The following is a 19,208-nucleotide window of genomic DNA, read 5'->3' as shown; positions in this document are numbered from 1 at the left end:
GTTCTTGGTCTAGACTAGGCATTGTATCCTTCACCATTATATTATAATTCATCTCCTTTAAGGACAACCGCCACAGTGTAACATAATTATTTCTACATTGTTGACAATACGAAAGAAAAGTGTGGCACTAGTATTGTTGTCCTTTTTTAACATTGGTGCCTTGTATAAATTTAAATAGTTCCCTGCAGCTCTATTCCAACATAACACTTAACTCGAAAATCAATAGTGATAGCGATAAGAATGTTATGACGCATTCTAAGAGTTAACTATCTTGAGCTATAATCTGTCAAATGTAAAGTTTAACGGCAACACCAGTAGCTGCGCTAATTATATAGAGGAGAGTAGTTATATCTCGGATTGTAGAGATATGGAAAATTACTACTCACAAGTTACTGTTGTCGTCTTACACGTCTACAAGCTGTCAAATGTCATTGAATATGTGAAATATTTAATTGATAAGGCACTGTACCTGTGTACAATGTAATATAATTATTATATTATAATACAACAATAATTATTACTTACCAAACATCACAGTGACATCATAACAAAAATGTCAGTGGAATTTCGCACATGCAGCAGATGTTAAGTTAGATTTTTTTTATAGATATTAAAGTATATATTCTTTTTAAAACTACAACAGGCCATGGGTCCCAATGACAGTAGTATAATTAGAAATAGAAGTGAAACAATCACAAACACCCAGGCTTTGAGAAAATTACATAATTATTATATTGTAATATTACTGGGAATCGAACTCAGAGCCCCGGATGAAAGGCGCCGTACGCACTGGACCATGAGGTCTACACATAACTATCTAGCATACATTGAACTAGAAGTTTTCAGAGTTATCTCTGATTAAGGAAAATATTTAAAAGGTGTTATGGAGCTAACTAGTTGGAATAGAGCTGTTGGACCCAACATAAATAATTATAACTGGAGTTGTTCGTTCTTCAATATCTATACAAAACGCTCTCTCTAGAGATTTTAACACATCCTTGATGTGTAATAGAATACGTCTTATTTGCGGTATAAAATCAATCTTATCATTATAAATAATAGTGTTTAATATGACTATCTTTCCCGCTTTACGATAAGGCACTGAAATAGTTTCTATTTACACTTCCATAAAAATGGAGAAATTTGAAAAGTCCACTATGATTTAAAACACCAATAGTTTGTGATGTTATAATCAAACAATGCATAGTGTCGTGTGTGAACTGTTCGCTGGAGGTAACGCAAGGCGCGCTTCGTGAAGTATTCTTAATCTCGGGCCCAAGGGTACCCCTAAGGCTCGAAGTCTCTCCTCTCCCAAGAATGGCAACTCGGCAGCACCTACTCGTTCATTTTCCAGCAGTGGGGCGTATTTCTGTAATGGAAAAATGTAAACATTAGCATCAAATAGGTGAAGAAGGAAAACTTTCTTTAATACATTAATGTAAGCACATTTTGAATCCGTTTTGAAATGCCAAAAAACCTTGTTACTACGCGAGTTTGCTTTCGTGTAATTCGTATATTATGGTCATAATAAATGAGGTACTAATTTAAGCTGATAACAAAATAATTACAAGATAAAAAGAACTTTTTATATACAACGTTTTTAAATTTTCTGTTGAATCATGAGACTTGACTAGCTTAAACAATCAAAAAAAATTGTATTTGATAGAAATAATACTGAAATGTCATTTTGACACTCATATTGATTTCCATAGTAACGCACGGATATATTAATAATTTAGTTGTTAGGCCCCTAGCAACCAATAATAGTGGATTGGATTACGGATTTCTTCCGAAATAACTTTTCATACAAAACAGAATTAACTGAAAATGTATTTAATTCTACTTAAAAATTGCTAAAAGTATTAAAAAAATGTATTGGCATCGTGTTCTGATAAATATTCTAAAAGATTCAAATGTCTAGCTAGTCGGGAAGTTAGTTAAAAATCGGTTGCAAGATTTGTACCGGACAAACAACCACTGGATAAAAAGGAATACGACCGAATAAAAACTATCTGTCAAGTATGACTGTCTAATGCATAGTACCTGATCAGTGCCACGGACGAGTTAACTCGTGGGTTCTAGTAAACGTCATAATTTCTGAATAAACTATTTGTGTATATTTTCTAAACAATATTTATCATTTTAGTGTGAAAATATTCACGATAAACTCGAGAAACATGTTGATTTGGTAAGTTTTCACACATATTTATCATTCTGTTCCTATTTCATATTTTTAAGGGATTTATTTTATTCCAAAAATAGCTGGCCTACAAGTGTCCACCTAGTAAAAATTGTAAAAATAACGGATAACGAGAAACACATGGAGACAAAATTTAAACAAAAGTAACAGTTGCAGTCAAATAACCACATGTTATTAAAAAAAACAAGTAAATTCAGTTTTTTGTTTCTGACATTGTTTTGATTACCTACCGATTATCTACACAAACCCGAAAGAATAGCAGTATTACACATGTTTTATTGTATCATTAAATTTAAAGGACTGATACTAGATTGACATTTTGTTATATGCATGCGTCAATTGACCAGCGCATCTATTCTATACACAAGAGTACTATCGACAGCTATCAAGAGTAATTTTTCATTTTTTGTACAAGTTTTACAATAAGTTTGTTGTAATTGTTACAATAAGTGCTATGTTTTAACAGCACCTCTCTTGGGTGTGATAAATAGAGTGAAATAGACATTTTTGATTGTTTAGACGGCTAACTTATTGTAATTGTTACAATAAGTGCTAATACTTCGATACAAAAAATGAAAAACTACCCTTGATAGGTGCCGATAGAGGCCGATACCAGTCGTATGTATAGAATATATGTGCTGGTATTACATTACTTGCAATTCGAAAAGCTTGTATTGTATAAATTGATAATAGGGGCGTATGTACTCTCGGTGCGTACATTTATTCAATAAACCACTGTTATTAAAGCAACCTTTTCAATGTTTTCTATTTTTTGGATCCCAATGATTAGATTTGTTCAGTGACTGTCTCTTTTCCAAGCTACATTTGCCCATTTCCATTTTAGTAAATATAATGGTATTTTGGGGAGAGCGTTCTTTTTAATTTTGCACATGGGCGGCAGAATCCCTGCAGGTGGGTCTGATCACACAATGGCGAAAACTGTGAACGAAAACAGTGAACTTTTGGAAAATTAGGTGTCTCATAAAATATGGTTTATTACCTCATAGCCTAGCTTCTTGAGAAACATCCTCAATAAAGGTGGTTCATCTCCAAAAAACTTTGTCAATTTTTTGACTCGGGCAGGATTGGCAAGGCTTGATACATCCATTCCTCCGTAGGTGTTATTTGCAGCACAGAAGCTGTTGTCCATTCTCGGCATGGATTGCGATCTACAAACGGTAAATAGTAAAAATGTCAATTAAATAAAATTTTGGGGTTACGTGTCTTAGGTTTTGGAGAGTCAAACAACCAATATACAATCATATGATGATATTATAGTGGTGTGAATATTTGGTAATTTATTTGTGGTTATGTTAACAGTACTTTAATCGAAGAGGCGAAGAAGTACACATATCTGAGACAACAACCCTCAGTAAAAGCTAGGTCCAGAAACTAATAGAGAGGGTAGGTAGCATATTAATGATAAGGGAACCAACGAGGGCAGGTATGTAATACAGTTTACTAACATCTTAAAAGAAAATAAGCAGCATACGTTGCTCAATAAAGAGACAATCATTGGACGAATCTAGTCGACGGGTTGATGAGATAGTTGAATAGGCAACAACGCACAGGACCAAGAAAAATGTAATCAGTTTGGTGGAGGCCTTCATCCAGCAGTGAATTGATCCAGGCTGATGATATTATGTTAATATTATATTTACCTCTGTTGATTTCGCAAAGCCGTGATTTCTCCTCTGATGTTCTCCATTTCTTGAATCATGAGGTGTTGGGTTCTCATTTCACTAGAGAGATGAGCGACAGATCTTGCCAACGTAACAACGTGTGACTCCAGGCGTTGAAATCTTTTGTTGATGCCCTGTGGATAAACAGACAAAAATATTTATACCATAAGACCTCTCTATCCCTATGCCATTCAAAATAGATTAGGTACATTTTAATTTCATTAATTTGCTATTAATGTCAGGTGTAATTGAGAAGTGGGTCCTAAGGAAAATTTAAATGTAGGTACTACTGTGACAGTGTTATTTGAATTGTAGATTTCTTTTTTACTATATCACCTAAAATCATTTCAATCTATAACAACAGGTTTTGCCGGGGTCAAAATGTAAAGCTATTGATACTGGGCCGTATTTAGATTGCTAGATGATAATTTCACGTGCATAAAGTGAATATAGGTTATCATTATCCAAATGCATGTTTTTCAATAGCCTCAATATTCTTCTCTTTCCTTTTATCCTATTTGTTGAGTCCTCAGCGTTCTGATCTAAGTTCAATCAGTTACACAAAACACGGAAAGGTTACCAAGCGTTTATGAAGCGCCTAATTACAAAAAGCGACAAGTCCACAATTCAATATTTTCGGGAAACAACGTTTTTATGTTTCTAGCTTCAATTATTTGTTTTAACGTGAGATTTTTTTTCTGTTATATTCTATGTCGAAATTAGAACCAAATGGCAATTTGTTTCAGCTGATAAACTCTTAAATGTAATAAATATAGGCAAAATAAAATTGGACTTAGCGCTACTTGTACTTCACTTTTTAATTTATCCCGCATAAGGCACATATTTCCGTGGCACTGTCATTAGTTTACCAGATGCTACAGCATGGGAGACGCCCTTTTCAATATTGAATGTTCCCTTATTGGTTGACTTAAACACGCACGAAATCAACCAAGCTTTAAATAATATGAAAAACGGCGCTTTTTGTAATAAATCGAGACTTAAAATATTTTTTTTTGTAGGGTTATGTCGCGTTTTGGAATTTATAAATCAATACATATTGTGTAAAATTATACAAAGAATACTTGCGTATTTTTTTCTCGATTTTGACCAAATGTGGACTTATCGCTTTTTGGAATTAGAAGCCTCTTATGGATATTCTGAAATGATGTAACATTCTTGTTCTTAATTAGGAAGAGAAAAGAACCATCTGTGCCTACAATGTATAAGATTTTATGTTCATACAGTACATAAGCTTTTATGCAATGACGTTCCTAGACAATATGCCGCCCCTAGGCAGCGCCAAAATGCTGCCCCATTTTTTACAGTGTTTTTATCATCCTTTCATGACTCCAATATATAAGAAATGTGTTGTACAGATACATTACTAACAAAATATATACCACTAAAACAAACAAAATTAAATTTATAAATATTTTTTCCCCAGAAGTCGAAGGTACGAGGGTGGGTCAATAATTCCTTAGAAAAAAGCATTAAAACAGTTTTTTTTTTTTTTTTTTTTTTTTTATTTCTCAACATAATCTCCTTGGAGCTCAATACACTTGGTTAGACGTTTCTCAATTTTTTTTAAACCGTCAGAAAAATAAGTTTTCGGAAGGTCCTCAAAATAAGCATTTGTCCGATCGATGACTTCTTCATTTGAAAAAAAACGTTGTCCACTTAGCCATTTTTTTAAGTTTGGGAAAAGGAAAAAGTCACTGGGGGCTAAATCTGGCGAATACGGTGGGTGGTCGACCAATTCGAACTTCAATACTTCAATTTTAGCCATTGATCGTAACCATGTATGAACACGGGCATTGTCCTGATGAAAGAGGATTTTTTTCCTGTTTAAATGAGGCCGTTTTTCTTCAATTTTGTTTTTTAGCTGGTCCAATAAAGATGCATAATAATCCCCTGTTATTGTTTTTCCTTTTTCCAAATAGTCAACGAAAATAATTCCACGTGCATCCCAAAATACAGTAGCCATAACCTTACCAGCTGATTTTACGGTTTTCGCCTTCTTTGGACATGGTTCGCCTTTCGCAATCCACTGCTTTGACTGTTCTTTCGTCTCGGGAGTATAGTGGTGTATCCATGTTTCATCTACAGTCACAAAGCGACGAAAAAATTCATCCGGATTGCGTTGCATGAGCGACAACAGGGCTTTAGAGGCCACCACCCTATTGCGTTTATTGTCGACTGTGAGCAAACGCGGCACCCATCTTGCAGAAATTTTTTTCATGCCCAATTTGTCATGTAAAATAGAAATGACGTGAAGACGTGAAGTGAAGGAGCAGATGTGCCGTGAACTAAATCCAACTCATTTTTTATTTCCTTTGCTGTTAACCCTTTTATATTAAAATGTTTAATAACAGCTCTAAACTTAATTTTCTCCATTTTTGTAAACAAGCAATTTTTTTTTTTAAATGTACGAGAAACACACAACAACCCGACCAATCTGATTGAAACTTCGCAGCATACTGAATCGGTAGTGCCGCTGCATGAAAACAAACCGCTTACAGTACTAGTCGCGCCACCTGTCGGCTTTTCTAAGGACTTATTGACCCACCCTCGTAAATGGAAGTAAACTAGACATTGTGAGCCCGACAAAGAAAATACAGTCCTATTGTGTTAACAATAATTGATAGATACATTTTGTTTCAAACCATTGAGCTGAATTTTTTAATGAAAAGATATTTTCAATATTACTTAGTTTAGGTAGCTATTTTTATATATACAAAATGATTATCCTCGACTTGTCGTCCTTCGAGTAACTGCCGCCTCCACGGGACGTCACTGCTTTTATGAGTTCCAATTGTCATACTTAGTAACTATCTATTGTGTGAAAATAAAACCTTGTATTTATAGGTTAGATGGCTACCTGCATGTCATTGACTTTCTTTCGTTGGTCAGTGGCATTTCGCCGCTTATCCCTGACAGGTCTGCTGCTCACAGAACTCGACGGAAGAGACGAAACGCTGCCATAGCGACGCTTTGCCATCCTGAAAAACGGATAAATACAATACATGAATGACTGTAATTTACAAAGGGTTTGAACTGTAACACGAGGAAGACTTCTAAACTTTAGTATTACAATAATTGTAAGGTCCAATTGCTAACCACATAAATATTATATTCTGTAGGTACATTGGCGCATTGAAAAATAGCTGCTATAAACTAGTTCATAGCCACCATCTTCGCAGCTGTTTTGACATTTCAATGTGATTTTTGTGATTGGTAATCTAAATATTTTAAATACAGTGGAACCCCGATCTACCGTTGTCGCATAAATCGTTCACCCATAAGAACAATGTTAAATAATCCCGCATTAACCGTTCCCCGATTTAACGTTTTCCTCGATCTATCGTCTAAATATTATGGTCCCGTCACAAATATTATCCCGATTGACCGTTTTTGTTGAATATTTTTCATTTCGCTTTTGTAGAATTGTTTATGATACATACAGATGATAGGCTTGCCTCGCATCTCGTATCACGAATTTTTATAAGTCGCAACTAAACTGCCCCCCATGAAGAAAACTAGAACTCTAGCTGAGAAACTGAAAATAATTCGAGCGTCGAAAAAATTCCATGAGAAAAACTAATTTATTTAAAATAATAAATTATGTATTACATCGTCGCGCGCAACTTCGTCACACGTCAAAAATACACTCTGATCTGTTTTCCCAAACGCGCCAAAAAAAGTATAACTTCAAAAAATTTTTTTATATATCCCGTATTTATCGTTTCCCGCATTCATCGTTATTTCTTTAGGGTCCCTTGAAAACCGTAGAATCGGGGTTTCACTGTAGTGATGGTTTGGTGTATTTGGCTGTCTTTCAATCTAGGTAAGTACAATAATTGTCATTGTATGTCTTGTAACAGCCGATTATACTGTAGTTACATTTACATTGTTTGTGGAATATTTTGTTCTTGGTACAAGTTGACCATATTTCATGTTCAAAATCATTAATATATCATAGTCATAATAAATAACTATATATTAATGAGAAATTTATGTTTCAGAGTACCTATATCTTGGCAATATCTACACTTTTAATTACTCATTGTATTGACTGTTTGAATGAATCTAAAATTGTGGTGATGCTCACAGTTTTTGACAGATGTCTCATGACTAATGATTTAATTACCTTGGATCAGTGGGTTGATATTTTCCCAGACTGTGATTTGTCGGCTTTCTCACTCCCAATAGCTTGAGAACTTCACAATACATCTTCTCCAAGCCCTGGAGCTGTCTTCTGATTGCTCTGGCGTCCTGTGTTGATACATCACTGTCCGATTGGCCATCTAACATTGAGGACAGGTCCAAACTCCTAGTTGTAGTTGAGGTTATGTCAGTTGTATCCAAGCCAAACACTGAAAAATACATTATTTGAGAATTAGTGAAATGTAAAAGGTATTTATGCCAAAAAATATGATAGGATGTAATTAATAGCTTAATTATAAAATTAATTATTAATTATATTAAATTAGCTATTGATTAGATGGTTGTTAAGAAAATTTATTACTAAGCTACAACTGTTAATGTTCACCTGGTCATAAAGGCCCAGGTACAACATATGAGTGAAAAAGCATGCTTTTGGCTAACGACATGCTGATGATTCGTGCCTCGCCATTTCCCACCGCCTCTATCTTGCATGGAGAATAATCAAACGTCATGCGATTATAATAAATAAATGAATTGAATGGTCCTCATTAAGTCAATAATTTCTGAAAAAAACCTATTCTTTGTGAATATGTAATGTTGATGTACATGAAAATTTACTATGGATTGGTTTACTTACTTTGTTTCTTATACTGCACATATTGTTCTTGTTTTTTGGAATTATTGCTTCTGTGTTTTGGTGTGTGCTGCCATCCGGCTCTCTGGTTTGGTAGCACGGCTCCTCGTCCTTCCACATACTCCGGTTTGCTTCCATAAGGTAAACTGGAAAACAAAAATCTCAAATTTTCAATATGTCAACAACACGAGTTGTCTATCAACCAAAATGAGCAACCGATCATCAATCACAACAAAAACTGTCACCATCCATCCACAAGGTATGCAGCATATATATAAGTAAAACGAAGAGTGTTCCCTGCTCTTTCCGTCTTTCATGCATCATTGTGAATTCTACAATTGGAGCAGTTCAACAAAGCTGCTTAAATTTCAGCAAACTTCCATACAAAAAATGCAAAATTTTTATCATATCCAGGTTATTCAACGAAATAAAAAAGTTGTTAGTAAATATAATTTCTGTAGTAAGTGCTTTAATTAAGATTTAGAGAGATCCTGACAATGGCAGGTGTGTACTGTAGCGTCTTGCGAAAGGATTGATGACTCACTAGTACATATTATAATAATCAAGTGATGGAAAATACTGCAAATAATTCCTACTTAACCGGTTCTATCCCTTCAGTGAGATATCTCGTTCTATGAGACCGTGACCGACAGGCCGCACATACAAATTTCGTGAGATATCTCACTCGACTTTGAACTCAAATTACTTGCCACTGTCGATTGATTTGCATAATCTAGAAAATTAAACACACAGTGACATCTGTTGGAATAATTATGAAATACTAGCCACAAATTATCGGTATTACAGCGATTGTAGTAAGAGTTTAGCTCTACATTCAATGTGTGTCGTTAAAAATCTGCGGCCTGTCAGATACTGCCATAGTAATATCGTGAGATATAGAAAAGGTTAACTGCTCTCTACACTTCTATGCACTCTAGCACTGAATTTAAAATACATTTGAAGAAGTGTCGACAATACTCAATAGAGTGTAATACATGTTACGGACATATTCAGAGAATTCTTCTTTCGCGGCAAATCTGGAACCTCTGATGAATAGACTATATAGTATTTTCATTATGTTTTTCTTACATTTGAGATTCTTGAGGTGCTGACGACATATTAATTAGATAAAAAAACCTCCAAAATCACCTCTTTTCAAGGTATTGATCATAATATTCAATATGCCGTTTAATGATAGCAAAACACCGTTCTATTTTTCTCTGTTGAAATTACTTGTGTTGTGCAATCCGAATAATCGACCATAATTAGTACAGTTTACTTTTTGCGAAAATAGGCAAAGATTACAATATAATGATCTTCTTTTACCTCTGATGTTTAAACCTGGCAGAGTTTCTTGGGGTAGCATCAGGAGTAGAAGCGGGTGGAGATAATGGGGGCAGAGGAGGTGTGACGCTTGAAGCAGTCTCACTTCCCGCTAGTCCGCCGAGCTGCGCTGACTGGTTTCCATTCTGCATTTTTGGATCCAAGATTTGCCGGAGCTCTGATTCTACTATGTCTACCCATTCTGAATCGCCAACTGTAAATACAAATTGAATTAATGGAAACCTTATTACAAAGCGACTGACTCTCGTCAGATTCTGTTGGATGTCTAACTTTAAAAAAAATAAAATTGTAATAATGTCGCAAAAGGAAATGTAGTAAAATAGTTTTGAAATTGCCGTAAAATCTTTTTTATGAACCCTTCTTTCTGTAGTATTAACTCTGGTACAAGTAGGCAAACAATATGCAAATAATAACACTACTGACCATTCCCATTCTTTTCATGGTACATTTTATTTGAAGAGGTTGGATGTTCAGAAGCTGCAGTGACAGTCCGGTTAGGAAGAGGGTCTGATTCGGTGCTGGTGTCGTGCCCGATATGTCGCCCGCTTGAATACGCTGCACTTCCTCGACCCGAATCTACGTTTGAAGAGGGTCCACCATTTTTGTCATAATCTGTAAAACAAGTAATATGTATAATATGTACTTGCTTTTTTTAAATTATATAGTGATATAACACAAATATATAAATTTCCTGACAGATATAGCATTAATATTAAATTATATGATAATTTCAATAACAGGCAGACAATATACACAGTTATTAAGTTATTGTGACCAGTTAGTAGCTACAGCAGCTCTATTCCAACTAGATAACTCCGATAACTTCTGGATCAATTCTGTAGATAAAGCGGTTATCTAAATTACATGTTACCATTCGACCCCTACTGACGTTTTTTATTATTTATCACTTTGACGTTTGTTTAACCTAAAAAAAGATGTTGTCAAACTGGAATTATGTATAAATATGCTATATTATCACAGTATGTATTATATTTGTATAGTTGTATTATAACATCATGTTTATAATATAATGTTAGATTTCCTTTGTATGTATTACATTGTATCTTATAGAAGGTACCTACAAAGTTAAATTGCCTTTGCAATTTGTTGAGAAAATTGTCACAATTTAATTTAAAAATTCTTATCCTGTATCTCGCTCTATCTAGTTACGACGGCTACGTTACATTTGACAGTCCATACCTTAAGATAGTTAACGCTTAGAATGCATCATAGCATTTATACCACTATTTTTATTGATTTTGGATTTAGTGATAAGTATAATAAAGCTGCATAACAACTTGTTTTAAAGGAAGTAAGAGAACAAAATAGTTCCACTCAATCAATAGGTGATTCATAGTTTTGCAGCAAACAGCAACTAGACTGTGGTACCCGACATTGGTTTTGTATACTATGTGAGGAATATGCTAAATATGGTGTAATAATTGGTGCTGACATTACAACAGCTGATGGCATGTTAGTGTCGGTGAATCACTATGAATCAGTATGTATCTAGCGAACTACTAAGTTTGTAATATAATAAATAGAGATAATTAAGCAATAATGTACCTGAACTCGCAGTCGATCCAGGATTGATTTTCTTAGATATTAGATTACTGGTATTCCCTCCATCATCATTTAAATCCGTTTGCCGAAGAGCAGCTTGAGGTATGCCATTGAATACAGGCCGCGTAGTCATACCACCGTAAATAGGGTCACTCTTGTCATCATTAATATCACATTTGTTCAACTTCATAACATTTTCAAAGTTCCTATCGTGTTGGGACACCATTCCACCACTTGCATTGTTTCTGTCTTTGTTATCAAAACTCCTCCCCTGTGCCATAAGCCTTGACCGGAATCCCCCATCATCAGAATCCTTTTCATGATCCCCAGTTGGACTGCTGATCTGAGTTCTTGATAATGTTTCGATTAAGTTTCCGTGAGAGCCTCGCCGCATTGGAGGTCCGTTCATTTTGTTGGCGGGTGTATTTGGTCCGATTTGTTCCGGTCGGTTTTGTTCTTGTTCTAATGGAAGCTGGGGTTGAGATGTGGTTCTTCTACTTTCTGCTAGGCCTCGCTGTCTTAAGATTTCTCTTTCAAGTTGTTGTGGACTTCTGACGTCCACCGATCTGTCGTCAATCTGGAATCAAAAATATACTGTTTCAGATTTTACTACTCAACAATTAGAATTTGAAATAAATTTGGTATACGCTAAAACACCGTTTTTGCTGAGAAACTTCCAATAAGGTGAACATAATATTATGGAGTATTTTGCGGTGTTGTAGAAGTTGTTTGTCCCTGCAAGCCTTGGATCTTGATTAATACATTAATTAAAAAATAAAAACTTGCGAATTTATTCAGGCGGCGTGGTTGGAGAGAAGAGAGAGTTGAAGAGAACCTCATTCTATATACATAGATGGCAGTGGCGAAGGGTGACTTTTGGAAAGAGGTAAGCTGTGGAGATCAGAGAAAAAGAGCACACTTGTCAGGTAACTTACGGGAAATAAGAAGATAATACTTACGATATTACTACTGATGAATAGGTGCACACTAATGACAACGACACACTGGTCATAGGTTTCACCGCCGAATTTGTCAAATTATTTAAATCACTTATGGCAGTAGAATTCCACGCATACTTTCTTTACCAAACAATACGCATCGCCAACAAAAAAGTTTGTTTAATGTATAACTGCCAGTTAAAAACAAATATTTATCATTTATAAATTGTTGTGAAAATGTCTAATATAAGTTTTTTTGCTGTATTCAAATCTAAATGAACCCTTGGAAGGTCAAGCTTTGATAATTTTTAAATGCAATCGTTCGCACATTTTCTACCGGGACACTACACAATTTAATAAATACTTATATATTTAAAGCACTGGCGAATGATTTCGGTACAATATGAGATAATTTATCCACATTCACAGTAACACAATGAATTTTGTATTATAAAATAAACCTTTACCACCGCTTTGACATGTCAAAATGACATAAACTGTGAATAGGATGTTATGTTTGTCTATGACTGAAGTAACCTAAATAATAATCGCGAATTAATACAATATTTATTTTTAATAACAATTTATAAATTATATGTGATCGAACACAATAGTTATTATTTTTTTTAATCATCCTTATTATTTATTATTTGCTTTTAAAGATAAGCAAAGACAATAAACAAATCAACATTTCGAATAAGCTTGTCTGTTAACGCTTCTGAGTCTCGAACAAAAACCCAGACATGCATGAAGTTGGCAACTGAATTTCGGTAGAAAATTCGGCTTGGATTATCGTTGAAATAATTCTAAAAATAGCACTCACGTTGGACGTTCCGTCATTTATTTTTGATTCGAAACATGACTAAATTAAAAGCTCTACTTATAAATAACGACGATAGATGGCAATCAATATTTTTATTATAAACTACAATGTCCTACAATATAGATATTTATTTATATAAATTAAATACTTGAAAATAGAAGGTAAGCTTTAAATAATCGCTTAGTATGGAGCCTTCGCCACTGATAGATGGAGCTTAAACATATAAAAATGTAGCAAAAATGAGCTTTTGTCTACTAATGGTCTTGCTTCAGAGATTTTGATAGAGAAACTACATCTCTCAGAAGAAGGGTTTCTTCAACATATTTGATTAGAGCCCATAATTCATTGTTAAGAAGCGCAATATATTTTGGCGTATTAATTTAAACCGTACCCTTACAATGTAGTGCCTACAGTTTGATATAATCGAGGTCAGTGCAGTGAGATCAGGAAACCTGCCTTTGCAGAGGTTAATAGTCACAAATGGAACCAGAATTCAAATACCACTCATTTAAAACTGAACCAAGGTACTGTAAGAAGACAGTTCAATCAGACGATCTTCCTCTGTCAACGTAAAGTTAGACGACGATTTGGTCCTAAATATCTTAAATTCATACGACCTTCTTGCAAGTATTGTGAAACGAATTGTCAAGGTGAGAAAGACACCTTTATTGGAAGAAAAATTGCTGGAGTAATGGGAAACTTTACCATTGTCACCATTGTTTTCCATATTAATACTTTTGCCTAAAGGTTTTAATCTTCTTTGCCAGTTTCTATTATAATGACTGTACAATAAATTTATACATTTATTATCTAAGGTAGATCTGGTATTATTAAGCGCCTCAGGGTGCGAAGGTGCACACCATGAAACCTCGTATCTAAGTAGGTAGGTAATAACATTGATGAAATTATAGGACAGATTATATAGAAAGGCAACTGATATTATTACCAGAGTTCTTAGTAAAGCTGTATTGTTTTATAGTTTTCCATGTTTCACACTGTCTTGTAATAAATCAGTTGGTAAATTATTGCATAAAATGAAGGATTAAATTACATACATTAAACTGTTATCTGTGAAGAATTTAAATACATAAAGTAAAGTCACAGTTATAGTAAGATAAGTAGCACCAACAAGATATTGTCATTAATGGAGACATAAACTAGCCAAATGGGTTATATTCAAAGGAACAGCTATCTTTTAATGGACTTCAACAAAGATCTAAAAGGTCTCTAACAAGGAATGTTCTGTGTACTATAATCTGCTTTGTTCATAAAAAGGTTTCTCATTTAAGTCTAGTTATCATTAGTAGAGTCAGCGGTAGAGTAGTTAAGTAGTAACTAACTATCCTTCTAAGTCTACCAGTGTAAACGTAATTGATAGAGTAAATTACTTAGATAATGACATGAGATTCTACAGTGAGATAGTAACTCTATCATTCGCCTTCTTCCATCACTGATTGCAAAGATGTCTACTTTACTTTATCCGCACTATTCCTACTACTGAAAACAAGTTTGATATAGTATAGCGGTACTGTTCATGAAGCACCATCAATGACGTCCCGTTGGGGTAGGCAGATTGAGCATCGTTTGGGGGCGGCAGTTACTCGAAGGGCGGCAAATCGAGGATAATCATGTGGTATACATAGAAATAGCTACCTAAACTTAGTAATCTACTATCACGCCGTGGGTCTCAGGTTCGAATCCTGGGTCTGGCAAGTACACATATTGTTTTTCAATTTGTGTGTGAGTCAGGGTATGGACCTAATAGGTTGAGCAAGTGGCTGACATCTATTTCTCGTAAAAAAACAAAGTCTGTTAATACAAACCTCTGCTCTGTGGAGGCCCATATGATCCTATTAGGATCGGACATGGTCGAAAAAAAAAAAAACTTAGTAATAACGAAAATATCTTTACATTAAAAAAATCAGCTCACTGGTTGGAAACAAAATGTATTAATAGGACTGTACTTTTTTTCGGGTTCGCGATGTCAACTTTACTTCCGTCGCCCTTCGACGTTATTGGTGACCAGAAACGATACGTGCACGGATGATAAAAAATACTGAATATAAAAATGGGGCGGCTTTTTTTTATCTATGGACGTCACTGAGTACCATATTATTGTGTTCGGTTAGAGAAATTCGACTCTTCGATGACTCAACTATAAAAATCATATGTTTTTTGATTTGCGTGTAAATGAGTACTCTATCGAATCCAGTATATTAGAGTAGTTTAGCTTAAATGTATGTTAGTACATTCTACTGCTAACTCTATCAAAAATAACTAGAAATAGTACATAATGGGTAAGCCAATCAACCAGATGGTGTTAGGCAGTGACGTCCCTAGGCTAAATGCCGCCCTTAAGCAAAACTTAGAATGTCGCTCCTTTCACTTTAAATTTCAAATTTTCTTCAAATTCGTTGCGTATCTATTTACTTATTTTATTATTTAATTTCGACTATTTTAAACAGACAAGTACACCATAAATATTTAAGTTGTTATACATACCATGTATTGAGAATTAGATCATGACAATGACAGGTTTGGAGGCACCCTTGTGAAAATGTTGAAAATATGAAAACCGTTATTAATATATGTATTACAATGAACATTAAAATACTACAATAGTTGTGTAGTCAGATTTTTTAATGCTCATTTTGAAACTAAGATGTCGATACTGTTTTATGGAAAACCGCCATTGCTCTCAAAAGTTATAATATTTGTATTCGTTCCTTCATTCGTCGTCGTTTATAATGTGCCACCCCTATGCGACGCATGACCGGCCTACCCCCACGGAACGTCAGTGATCTTAGGTTAACCGGTACATACAAGTGATGATTTAGAATAAAATAATTATTATTACCCTTTCACTGAGCGACATCGTAGGTTGTTGCGGATTTGCGAAACCTTGGTTATGATGCAGCATGTCGGCACGAAAATCTGCAGGAACTCCAGTAGGCATATTTCCAACAGCGCCATACTGCGGCCTGTAGTAAATGGCGTCCGGCGGTTGCTGGGAAGGCGTTCTATTCGCAGGGTTGTAAGCAGCTTCGTACAGAGCCTGCGCGTGTCCGTGTTGAGGAGTAGACACGGCGACTGGAACCGGAGGACCCCGGCATTGCGCTTGATCCATCATTTGTTGACGATTCATCGTAATTGGCATTTGACGCTGAGAAAACTGTGGAAGAGATGGCGCTTGCTGTTGTTGCTGATGGTGAAGTGGGGATGCAATTCTGTCCGGTCCTTGGGTAGGTTGTCGGAAATATTGCGGTGGAAATTGTGCACGAGCTGTTACAGCTGGAGGTTGTAGTGGTGCTGTATTAACAATTTCTCTTCTTCGTCCTGCAGCATCGTCTGCTTCTCGTTCTGCTCTTTCTCTTGTAGATTTTCTTGCTTCTTCTGATACGTTGTTAAGTCCAGCTGTTTCTTCTGCTTTGGTTTCGCCGCTAGCATTTCCGCTGCGGAAGCGGCCGGATATCATGTCTTTGAGCGTGTGGTAAGTCTTGGCGACGGCTTTCGAGGCTCCTTTTGTCTCCCTCGTTGCGTCCTTTGCGCTTTCAACAGCGATGGAGACGGTGGTATCTTCGCGGTCACCGCGGGCCACGTATCCGCCGCTTTCCGGACATCCCCGTGAAGTACCCGGAGTTGCCTAAAACAAAAAAAAGTATACACTGTAAAAAAATACATTCAAATAAACATTTTATAACCGTCAATTTCTAAATATAACAGAGTAAACAGAGTTTCAATGCGAGACCTAAAATTATAATCTTGATGGAAAAATGCAAATCAGCTGAGACTGTTTATTATTCCGGCAATATACGTGATGGTGCATGATTGTTTTGTGGCCATATAAAGTAGATGTCATGGACTCCATACTTTGGGAAAATACATAGTAGGTAATTTGTTTCACACGCAAAAGATACATTTATTTACTACTACACAAGGTATTAGATATCAAGACGATACAGAACGACCGGTATGTTTTCATTATATTATATTCAAAATCCATTATTATTTCTGATTTTGTGAAGGAATACTTTGCAAATAATGAGTCCAATTTATATAATACATAGGTATCGTATTTCAACATTGTCGTATTTGCCTACCGAAAAAAATGCATTCATATTAATCTGTGTTCAAATCCAGTAGTTAAATGACGTCTTATAAATAAATATTATATTGTTTAATTTTTTTGAGCTATCCCACATTGTAAATAATTAATAATTGTCAATGATTGAATCATATTTAACACAATTCATTTTCTATTTAATATACTTACATTTTGAAATGGCAATTTTATATTTAAAAATATGGCTGAAATTCATTTATCTCTACTGAACAGTGTAAAATCTATGTATTTTTTAATCCACTGGTAATTAAAGAATTAGGACTCTAGATAAGGAGGCATATACGCATTTTGAATGCAGTACGATTTTCGAATTAAAAACGTGTTATAAGCTCATTATTTTATTCTTCCATTGGCAGTTCGCGTTCTGGTTTAAAGTATATTTAACATACATACTTTGAAAACATAATCATGCATATTTTACCCACTGGAAAAAAATCCCTTTTAGAAAAAAATACGACACCCGACATCTAACCGCTGGATGCACGGCAATGTACTTTTCCAATTAAGCCACGGGCACCCTATTTAATTACAATGAATTTAATCAGTAGCTCTTACATGAAATATTTATCAAATTGGGTTAATAATGTATTTTTTTTCTAAAAAGGATTTCTTCTAGTGGATATATGCATGAGATGTTTTCAAATTATGTATGTTGAATATATAGAATGTAACATTCTCAAATCTTATGTATTTGTTTACATAACTTACGTACGATTTCATCTGTGTTTTGCGTGATTATTCATCCACAAATTAATGCTTACTGTATTGTTTTTGACTGCCTACATAAAATTGACAAGAAAGTACCTACCTTTCCACAGGTAAATTTTATATTAACGCTTTCGCTGCGATTTTAATTGCCCCCTTTAAAATGCACGTTAATTACATCGATCGGCCGCCTGGTCATTACGCGCCGTGTGCGTCTTCCGCGTCCAAAGTATTAAAATATCGCTTTGATACGGCAATATTTGAGATGCATGAAATATCTAATTGAAGCCAAATTTGATTATGCATTTTTTAATCATATGAATAAAAAATTTCAAGGCGTAGTTTGGCATTTTTTGGACTAATAATCATGTGTGTGATTAAGTAATTGGGTGAAGCTGAAATTATAGTGGATTGTCATAGAAGAAGTGTGAAGTTCTTTTGCCTGCCTAAACCTGCAACGTGAAATCACCTGTGCTGACTTATCAGTAGATCAGAGGTTTTTTTACTTCAATTGCATACGTCATTTAGGTTTCATATAAATATAAGTACCTAAGTAGGTATTTTTTAACATCTTTAAAAAAAGGTAAACGTTTAATGGAACTTTATACGACCTAACTATTCCAACAATCAATCATAGACGAAACACCTCCTACACTACGACCGACCTCCGCATTGGAGGTTAAATGGTAAATTACCTTTTATACAATGTAGGTATTAACAGGTAAAAATCGTGAAGTAGACACTTGTAGATATGATGACAGTTTTTTTAAATTTTTTAAATTAATTAGAAGCGCTGTTTATCGTAAACAATAATTTTTGATGCATTCAAACGGTTGTCGATATTGTAAAGTATACAATTTTTGCTTTGAAACGGAATTTGTACTAGAGAATCGTTGACTTGTGAACAATTTATTCAGTAGAATCTCAAAGCCGAGTCACCGTGCATGAGAACTAATAATAATGGCTGAAGTGGCTGCAATTTTCCTCATAATTACGGAGCAATAACTTGAGTTCATGTGATTTCCATATAAC

At 34.9% G+C, this 19,208-nt stretch overlaps 1 protein-coding gene across 1 annotated transcript in view; it reads right to left on the bottom strand.

Moving 5' to 3' along the window:
- Positions 1-891: 891 nt before the first annotated feature.
- Positions 892-19,208, bottom strand: part of LOC147070924 (uncharacterized) — a 59,740-nt gene continuing 41,423 nt past the window's right edge. The window contains exons 3-12 of the mRNA XM_085949263.1: positions 16,206-16,991; positions 11,591-12,164; positions 10,448-10,636; positions 10,007-10,217; positions 8,684-8,826; positions 8,030-8,255; positions 6,761-6,881; positions 3,862-4,016; positions 3,201-3,369; positions 892-1,369 (exon numbers count right to left, since the gene is read on the bottom strand). Of these exons, the coding sequence (XP_085805389.1) occupies positions 1,193-1,369; positions 3,201-3,369; positions 3,862-4,016; positions 6,761-6,881; positions 8,030-8,255; positions 8,684-8,826; positions 10,007-10,217; positions 10,448-10,636; positions 11,591-12,164; positions 16,206-16,991 (2,751 nt within the window). The 3' untranslated portion in view covers positions 892-1,192. The remainder of the gene's footprint in view (positions 1,370-3,200; positions 3,370-3,861; positions 4,017-6,760; positions 6,882-8,029; positions 8,256-8,683; positions 8,827-10,006; positions 10,218-10,447; positions 10,637-11,590; positions 12,165-16,205; positions 16,992-19,208) is intronic.

This window comes from Rhyacophila brunnea, unplaced genomic scaffold (genome assembly GCF_057557595.1).
Source record: "Rhyacophila brunnea isolate RB1 unplaced genomic scaffold, BYU_Rbru_1.0 scaffold_21, whole genome shotgun sequence".
NCBI classification, from domain to species: Eukaryota; Metazoa; Arthropoda; class Insecta; order Trichoptera; family Rhyacophilidae; genus Rhyacophila; species Rhyacophila brunnea.
Note: the sequence above shows the minus strand (reverse complement) of the source record. Positions and strands in the feature narration are given on the sequence as shown.